The sequence below is a fragment of the Myotis brandtii genome, unplaced genomic scaffold (assembly GCF_000412655.1).
Source record: "Myotis brandtii unplaced genomic scaffold, ASM41265v1 scaffold39, whole genome shotgun sequence".
In the NCBI taxonomy this organism is placed as follows: domain Eukaryota; kingdom Metazoa; phylum Chordata; class Mammalia; order Chiroptera; family Vespertilionidae; genus Myotis; species Myotis brandtii.
In genome coordinates this window covers 2,090,002-2,099,611 of record NW_005364953.1, presented here as the reverse complement: position 1 = coordinate 2,099,611, position 9,610 = coordinate 2,090,002, and the positions used below count along the sequence as shown (strand labels likewise).

The window sequence follows — 9,610 nt, the reverse complement described above, 5'->3', positions numbered from 1 at the left end:
CTCTCTCTCCCTCTCTCCCTCTCTCCCTTTCTCTTTCCATTCTATCTCTGCTTTCATTTTCTGCCTCTCTGTCCCTTCCTCCTTTCTTCCCTTCTTTCCTTAAGTTATACATTCTGAGATACTTTTCTCTAGCCCTGGACCAGCATCATCAACATGACCTGGGGGCTTGTGAGAAATGTAGACTCTTAGTCTCTATCCCAGACCTGCTGAATCAGGATTTGCACTTTTATAAGATCTCCAGGTGACTTACATGCACACTGACATTTGAAAAGCACTGCTCTGAGGCTTTAACAAGGGACTGAAGCTATAGTAGTTGGGGAATAGGGACCTAGATTCTCAGATGGAATGGCTGATAATAAAGAGGGCTTGGAGGCTATGTGGCCCTGAGCCCTGATACCCCTGTTTCCAAAGATTCTTTCTGGGGAAAGTAGAAGTGAATATACAACCTCATGTAGAGTCCATAAGTGGGTAATATGGAGGCTTGGTGAAGTCAGTCCCTCAAGACTTTTTATAAACAAGTGGGACATAAACTTGAGATCTGCTTTCTGTTTGGTAGGATCCTACTAGGATTTCAAGGTTCCTGGAAACTACCAGGCTATGGGGATTAGAGGTGGCATGGTTTAATAAAGAAAGGACTTGTATGCATGCATATAAGCCTAACCAATGGACACAGACAACAGGGGGGTGAGGATATAAGTGGGGGGTTGGGGGTAATGAGGGGATAAGGACATATATGTAATACCTTAATCAATAAAGAAATTAAAAAAAGAATATAGCTATAGGAGAAAGAAAGGCTGGGTTCTAGTTTCAGAACTTTCACTATCTAGTTGTGTTGACTTGAACAAGTCACGTGGTGTGTCTGGGTCTTAGTTGCTTAAAAGGAAAAATCTTTCTGATGATGCAATAAAGTTGAGAGCTCTTGGAAAAATGCTATGCAGATTTTAGATGTATTATTTCTTTGGATGCCAGTATCTCAGAATTTGGGATAATTAAACTAGGCCGAAATCACCCATGTACCATTCTATGAAAGAGCAAATAATATGCCCCAAATTGTAATGGGACTATATAACCTACTCAAAAATAAAATATTTTAAGCACATAGCACATTAAATGCTTGCATGCAAACAGTGCTAATTACAGACAAATCCATGCATTGTACATTCAACAATGCAATGAGAACACTTTGTTAGTGGGTTAGTTCAGTGTACTTAATACATTGTAGCAAAAGTTTACAGTGTGCAGCAGAAAAGAACAACCAGCAACTTCATCAAACAAGATAATGTTTTCCATGGTGAAGACAAATGATTTATTTGGATGAAATGTTATTTAAAAATCAGCTGAATTTAGATTCACAATGTCAAATATAAGGAGATCAAAACACAAGTAAATAAATTTGTAGAAATTCAAGCACATTGACATTGACTCATGAGGTCAAAAATCTCCCATGTAAAATAAGGGCTATGAAGTTGCTAAATGTTCTGTTCCACTTCAGATAGGTCTGTTAGTGATGACAGATGCACTTGAAGGTAACAAGACTATATTATTTTAAAAACTTCCACAATAAAGCATTATCCTAATTCAAGCTTGCCTTTGAACACATCTGAGTTATTGGTGATGGTGGTGGTGGGGTTGGCTATAGCTGCCAGAGTCAAGGTGGCATCAGTCAGGTTCATCTAAGTATGAATTTGGGGCAGCCAGCAGCAAGGATCCTAGATTGTTCTTTGGGAGATACTTACCTGAATATTAGTTCCAAGAAAGGGACAACAAAAGAACTCGAAGATTAAAAAACTTTCTCAGGCTTATACTTAAGAGAACACTGTTCCCCTATGGAAGCATTGCATTTCTCAAGGTGGCAGTGCCCCATTTTCACTCCTTATTTTAACATCAGTTCTGGAGCAGCTGATTTCTCTAGGGCTGCACTGTCCAATATGGTAGTCACTAGCCACATATGACTATTGAATATATACTTGATAATGTGGCTAGTACTAGTTGAGATGTGCCATGAGTATAAAATATGACCCAGATTTTAAGACTTAGTATGCAGAAAAGAATGTAAAATATCTCCTTTATTTTTATAATTATGACATATTGAAAATATACCTTGGATTAAATAAAATATATCATTAATTTCACTTGTGTTACTTTTTAAAATGTGGCTACTAGAGCACTTGAAATTATGCAGTTCACATATGTGGCTGGCAAATATTTCTATTGAGCTGTGCTGCTCTAGAGAATTTTTTGCCTTTTGGGTCACAGACCACAGTTTAATTACAACTATACTATTAGAAAAGCACTACGGTCTGACAAGAAAGCACAACCATTGTTTTCAAAGAATCAAATGGTTGCAAAGAATAGACAATGCTTGAAACAAGAAAAAAAAAACTAAGAAACAAAAAATAAAAAAGAAAGAGATTAACATACAGCAATGTAAGGCTGATTAGTTTACTAGACCTTAACCGTACCCCTAGATCTTAACACTCTCTGTTCCATACACGTTGTAGCCTTCTCTGTATGTAGCATAATTTTGAGTGTTGGTGGCAGGAGCAGGCTTAAAGTTTTGGGTGTTCTTTGTAAGTTTCATGCGTTTGGACTCTGCCCGTGATTTGTAACAGAATTCTATCAAAGCCACCATCATGGCCAGCCCCAGACCTCCGACAAGTATATAGAAAACGCCTGCCACATTGCTCAGGCTCAGAGCGCTGGTCTTGTCCTAAGAGAAATGAACAATGTTATTAGTTCTTGGGGAAAACAAAGGCAATGGAACATTATAATATATTACAACAGTATAGGATAGTTCTAAGTTGTAAAATAACTAAACATTGATGTAAGTGTTATGACTCAACTCTGGCAACTGACTGATGTTTCACAATAGCAGCAAGATGATCGATTGTTTCTGTTGACAGTTGTGATCCTCACCTATATGTTCTTTTATTTTGATTCCTTAAATCCTCTAGTACTTCAAATAGTGTCAACAACTAAATAAAACAGCACTTGGTCATGGGAGCAAAACTGTAAACATAACCACAATTCATTCCTCTTCCAGTCTCAATAAACACCATTTGCCAGAGTTGAGCTGTGACATAATCTCTATAAATGTAAGACTCTTTTCATTTGGGAACTTGAAGCACTCTTTCCCCTCTCTGCCCCGCAACACCCCTTTCTCCCTTGCTCTCCCTGTGATAAACTTGTCAACAACGTCTTTAAGATACCAGGTGAAACTATTAGACCGTTCCTGATATTCTTATCTGGGGAGTTACTTCACAAGGGTTTGTTTAAAAAGGATTAACACTCCCCTTTCCTCTGGTGGTTGAGAAATTGCTCCCTTTGGGGACTGGTTGCTAAGTGTTCATCCTTAGGGCAGCAAGTCTTTGTGCTGCTGGAACAAGGGCACAGCACAAAGAATTGGCTCTAATTCATCTTCCTGAGAGTTTAAGGAAACTGTCAGGAGAACTTATTGGTCCTGAATTGGCTCCATACAAATCAGAAAGCTTTTCCAGGAGGCTGAGGATTTTTTAAAAATCCAGCTCATTTTTAGCTTTTACTCCAGGGAAGTAGCAAATAATAAAAAAGATTACACTTATCTGCTTTCTATTCAAAATAGGGGAAAAATTGAGGAAGCCGGTCAGTGACTTTCAGGTCAAACTCTCCAAATTTGACTAAGCTATCTGCCTGTATGAAAAAGCAAAAACTGAACTGCTGAACCATGGAAAGAAAAAAGTTGGTGCCTTGAGCCCTACCTTGAGGTAGGACACACCAAGGGCCAGGAGCCTTTCTTTGAAACAAACAAAAAAAATAGCATTTTGTAGTCTTTTTAGAGTGAATGTAACCATTTTGCTGCTGAATGCAATTGAATGGAATATCCAAATTGTTAAATCAGTGAATTGAGAATCTTATTCAAATGATAACATAGTGAGCAGATGATGGTCATTGCTGACACTCAATGCTCTGTGGCTCAGCTAGTCCTGGTACCATTTAAAGAATTAAATGTAGACAATATGGCCTTGTCCTAATTCTATTTTCATAGGAGCCAGTCCTATACTTGTTTACTTTACTAAAACTGCCAATTGGAATTGGATCACATGGTCAGGAAGGGGGTAAGTGTATGCTTCATGTCTAAACAACCTTCCAAATAGTCATTCTTCTAGGATGACTGACAGCTAGACAAGTGGTAACCATTTGTTACTTATGGAACAATGGATCATTTCTTTAAGGAAGCTGGTGGGGCTATCTTCAAATATGTTCCACAGTCCATTAGGAAATGAACCAATTTTTGGTAACCCTCCCTCTGCCATGAGACTTTTATATGTATGTGGCATTTGATGGGGGAAAAGTGTCCTTTGACATAACCCATGTAAGTTGTAGCAACAAGAACAGTTTCAAGTTCCATGTATTTAAGTTTCACAGAATTCCCTGTTGTGGGATGTAGAAAACCAGTAGCAAAATGGTTCACTGCACAGGGAAAATGAGTGGCATTTCATGAAATGAATTAACTGATACCACAATATTAGTTCAAAAAAAAGGAAAGGCAAAAATCGAAACTAAAAAAAAAACTTTCTTAGGGGAACAAAGGGGGGCAGGAAGGAGGCAGGGAAGAGTGTTTCATGCTTATCAATGTGATGTTATCCTGACAATGTAAACCCTTAAGGATCATGCGACTGAATTTAAAAAAGTATTATGTACAGAGATTTAAATGACACCTTTGGAAGAGAGAAGTGTGACAGACTTAATGAGATTCGAGATCCAAATAGATGCTGAACTCAATACGACAGCAGCTGGGAGGAAGCTAATCATTCTGCTTACAGAGACCAGTCTTAGTGATTTATTTCTTTGACTGTTTTCAGATGGGATTGACATAATACATTAATAACCAAAGGTATTTACAACTACAAAGTCTCTGACACTGTAACAGGTTAAGACAAAGTACTGTCACAACTGGATCTTTTTTTTTTTTTTTGGTTGTTGTTATATTTTCTCTTTGAACTTTGGAAATGTGAAATACAGTAAAACCCCCTTATAACACAGTTCCTTCTTTTATAGCTTTGGAAATGCAGTGGGCCAGATTGAATCCCCTAATTATAACAATAGCTCTCTAGAGTTAATGATTGATGTCACATGACAGGCCTCTGAGGCTGGTGTTTGCCTTATTCCTTTAACGCTGGTGTTATAAAGGGGTCCCACTGTGTCAGGGAGTGTGTGTTGGGAAGGAAAGCCTTTTTAGGGTAGAAAATAAACAGTGGTTCAAAATGTGATTGCTAATCAGTACAAAAAGACCTTCAGCGACTGACCTTACTCCCGGAGTCCTTGGCTCCACATTCCCCCTTATCGTACCACCATTTGTTTTTCAGCTTGTCTAAGATGCCTTGTTCACTGAGTTTCAATACTGCAAGGTTTACAGGCGTTCTTCACGTGGGAAATAACATAAATAACATTATATTATGTTATTTTATGTTATTCAAGCTTCAAACTACTTTAAAACTATAGAAAGCGATAAAGCAGGGGGCCCTGGCCACAGAGTAATTTTAGACACTACAGGCAACCTGAACATTACCTTATAAAAAGTTAACACTACAGCAACGCTATATTTACCAGGGCCTGCCCATATCGCTTTGAGTAATCGGCACACACTGTTAAATAATGAGGATAGAAAAACAGGCACTCCTCAGATAGGCTGTGTGTGGTGAGGAGGGTCTCTCCTCAAGTGACAATCGTCGGCGGCAGCTTGCAGTAGTTTTGTGACGAGATGTATTAGGTTTGATCTAACCGGGTGTCTTGTTGTACTTCCAGACAGAAAGCAAGTTCTATGGAGGAGTGGGGGAGGGGACTGAGCCAGAATGGGCAGCATTTCCATATGTGAAAGGAGACAAAAGGATGAATCCGAACAGATAAGAGAGTAGATTCTTTGTGAATAACATGCCTTCTGATTGATTGTCCTTTATTACACAAATATGTTGCCCAGCCAAAAATGATCTTAGAAAGAACTGTATTCCATACATGTATTCACTCCACAAACTAAATTCTTATACACATCCTAATCTTAGTATTAAAAGTATAATGTGGACCTCTGTGTTTTGGATAAGAGGAATACTTTCAACAGTAGGAGAACTGGCCTATGGGTTGTTTTTGAGTTACTGACTAGCTGTCTCTCTGAGGTGCTCAATTCAGGCCGCCAGAGAGTGAACCAGATTGTTTTAAACTAGATTATTAATACGCATGACCTAAAATGCAAACTGCCTGCCACTGTGGGTAGCACTGTAGAGGAACAGCTTAGGTAAGCTGTTCTGGGAAGATAAGACTTCCTTAACTGAGAGGCTAATATATCTCCAGGAGGCCAGGCCACTGCTACCTAGTCCTCCACACCTTAAAGCATAAGGACTACAGTTGGAGCCACTGGGAAAAATGTAGGAAACCCTACTGGTCCCATGATCAAGATTTTCTCTCTTAAGAAATTTCTTCAGCTATAAAATGGGAATAATGACCTTTACCCTGGTGTCTTTCTAGAGCTAATGAATTTTAAATACAGTATCTCTAATAACTTTGGATAATTAATACATTATATATAGAGCATGGCATAGTTTTATTACAAGGCAATAAACTAGTGGGTGTTCAGACTCATGTGAACAATATTGCTAATACCAGTGCATATTAGTTTGAATGCCACGGATTTACAAGGAGGAAAGCAGACACATTTATACACACTTATGTAACTATGAACATGATATAAATTTTCCTAGCTTATTTTGGATAAGTTGGACTTCCTATAGTCACAGAGATCTGGTCTCTATCAGACCAAGTCCTCAAAGCTTATTTCCTTTCTTCCCCACTTTGCTGTTGAGAGCAGAGGGAGCATCTCAACCTGAGATATTCTGAGAAATGTATCATCATTTAAAATAATATGTAATTTCAGAGTACTTGAGATTTGAAAAACTAAAAACTTTTAGTGTCAGGGAGGTGACACTTTCTCAGTTAGTGCAGGGCTTGGAAGCCAGAATATCTGCATTTAGTATCTTACCAGGAAATTGAGGTCCTTTTATACTTTAAACAAGTTCCTTCAATCAATGCTTACAGTCTTAGGCTTTTCAAATGCCAACCAGAGATGCTTAGAATGCAAAGAAACACAATAGACTCAAAACTTTGAGCCTCTTTAAGATATTATTGGCAGTGAAAGTTAAGTCTTAGACTTTTAAAGGACAGACAGACCATCTCTTGCCCTGACATAAGTGTTGGAACTGCCTTCTCCCCTAATCCTCACGGTGTGGCTCTCTTCTCTCCTTTTCCCTATTACTTTCTGTTTTATCACTACCACCTCTCCCCAGTGCTCTATGCCTTAAGCTAGGTGCTGGCACCTGGGCTTAGGATTCTGGCACTTAGCTCAGATCACAGGGGAGATGCATATGGGTGACCAATTCCATCAGGACCAAAAAGTACAAAGCATTTCCTTTTTCCTTTCTGTATTACCTCTTTTCTTATTACAAAGGGCCCAGATTACTCAGACTGCTTCTCTAAGCCCTTACCAGTCCCTGACCTCCCTCCAGATCAGTGGTTCTCAACCTTCCTAATGCCGTGACCCTTTAATACAGTTCCTCATGTTGTGGTGACCCCCAACCATAAAATTATTTTCGTTGCTATTTCATAACTGTAATGTTGCTACTGTTATGAATTGTAATGTAAATATCTGATATGCAGGATGTATTTAGGCGACCCCTGTGGAAGGGTTGTTCGACCCCCAAAGGGGTCACGACCCACAGGTTGAGAACCGCTGCTCCAGATACTATGTTCTTCAAATTACTTCATTCAATTTCTTCAGTACAGCTAGTTTCACTAGGTCTCAGAAACAGAGAAGTCTGATCTCTATTTAGACTCACTCATGCTAAGGTCCAAATAGAGACCTCTCCCTAGAGATTCTGGGTTTTAAAGAAGTTTGTCAGCCTTAAATGAAGTAGGCTGATAAAAGTGAGACATATTAGTTTAAAGTAGTGGTTCTCGAAGTGTGGTCCAGGAACCCCTGAAGGATCTCTGAAACCTTTTCATCAAAGGGTCAGCGAGGTCAAAACTATTTTTATAATACTAAGGCACCCTTGCCCTTCTCACTCTTTTATCCCCCATAATCAAAACTTTATTGAAAAATTGACACCAAAATAGATCACTGTTGTATACTTACAAAATTAAATGTAATTACATTATCCTGGTAGATTAACTAGAATTACTAAACTGATAAGGCTTTTTGTGAAACCCAAATTTAAGGCTTTTTGTGATATAACCCAAATTCAGGAAGCTGTGTGGATCATTAGTGTTGCTTTCTTCTAAATGAACACCCTTCGGTGAGTCTAGCCTTTCCTCCTGTCAGCTGGCACAGCACTGTTGAACAACCTACGCAAAGAACCACCGTCTGAGCGCGGCTGAAAACCGTGGTGATCTTGTAGCAACCTGGACATTTTACATCCATAAAATAAGAATTTGGACTTTGAACTAGCCGTTTCTTTTTATGTTTTTTCTTTTCCTCTTCCAAGGACGGGTGTAGTAAATCTCTAGCCAAAGGCATGTTGATCCTCTCGCAGGCGCAGCCCGTCCGGATCTCCCACCCTTCTCACTGTCACTCTTATTCTCTAACGATGTAGAGTGGAGTTCCCTGGAGGCTACATGACATGTGCTATCACAACAGATTGAATAAAGCAGCAGAAATGAGAATCTTATTCTCTTATATTTAGCCAGACATTAACAAGAGTTGCAAGAATATAGGACAATACCACTCCTTGATAACTTATTTTTGTTTTGGAAAAATATAGTTATTTTTCATAAAGTACATTATGTTAACATAGATTTATTATTTTAAAACTGAATCAATGAATATATTCATTTAAAATTATTCAATTTTAATTTTTGATATGCTAAATATTAATAGATATAACACACATAAACAAAATTTTGGGGAGTTCCTATAATTTTTAAGTGTGTAATAGGATCCTGGGACAAAAAATTTTGAGAAGCACTGTTTTTGGAGGAAGGAAGACTTTTCCTGTGCCAGGCCTATTCTGGGCTGCCACCATGCACTCTTGCCAAAACCTAGGCTTAGTATGTAGGCAATTTAGCATCCTACTTCTGATAAATGGCCTATCTCTGCCTTAGGCCATCCAGTGGTTTCCACAGAATGGCTGGTAATTCCTCTCCACTCCCACGGCCTCCACAGTTACATTGGAGGTTACCTTAGAGAGCAATGGTTCTCCATTTGGGGTCATTTTGTCCTCCAGGGGATATTTGGCAAAGTCTGGAGTCATTTTTCATTGTCACAACTGGGTGGGGGGGATACTATGGGCATTTAGAGGGTAGAGGCCAAAAATGATGCTAAACACTCTACTGTATACTGGACAGCCCCTCACAACAGAGCTCCAAATGTCAATTGTGCTGAAGTTGAGGAACCCTGCCTTACAGCATCCAGACCTCATTTGATGTTCCAGGACTTTAGATAAATCTGACAAATGATATACTCTAGAAGTTTAGTCTTTGATTGGAAAAAAAATCACAGGGCTTATGAAATCTGGCAGAGAGCCAATGTGCATTTGGGAGCTTCCAAATAAAAATGAAGGAGAAAAACAAACATTTCAAGCAGCAGCAC

The 9,610-nt window shown here is 38.9% G+C and overlaps 2 protein-coding genes across 6 annotated transcripts in view; both read right to left on the bottom strand.

Moving 5' to 3' along the window:
- Positions 1–9,610, bottom strand: part of GRIA3 (glutamate receptor, ionotropic, AMPA 3) — a 323,974-nt gene that overhangs the window by 5,457 nt on the left and 308,907 nt on the right. For 2 of the 5 annotated variants that reach the window (XR_313960.2, XM_005872698.2), the window contains exons 14-15: positions 5,286–5,400; positions 2,463–2,710 (exon numbers count right to left, since the gene is read on the bottom strand). Coding sequence is in view for 4 of the 5 variants with exons in the window: in XM_005872698.2 (XP_005872760.1) it covers positions 2,465–2,710; positions 5,286–5,400 (361 nt within the window). In the remaining variant the exon portion in view is untranslated. Of the gene's footprint in view, positions 1–2,462; positions 2,711–5,281; positions 5,401–9,610 lie in introns of those variants that run through there. The other 3 variants (XM_005872700.2, XM_005872702.2, XM_005872701.2) reach the window with 3 other exon arrangements.
- On the bottom strand, positions 8,099–8,723 carry LOC106727216 (40S ribosomal protein S27-like). The gene has a single exon (XM_014544947.1). The coding sequence runs from the start codon at positions 8,537–8,539 to the stop codon at positions 8,285–8,287; it is 255 nt and encodes an 84-aa protein (XP_014400433.1). The 5' UTR covers positions 8,540–8,723; the 3' UTR covers positions 8,099–8,284.

Coding starts and splice junctions, on each gene's coding strand:
- LOC106727216 (XM_014544947.1), bottom strand. CDS start 8,539: ATGCCTTTGGCTAGAGATTTACTACACCCGTCCTTGGAAGAGGAAAAG.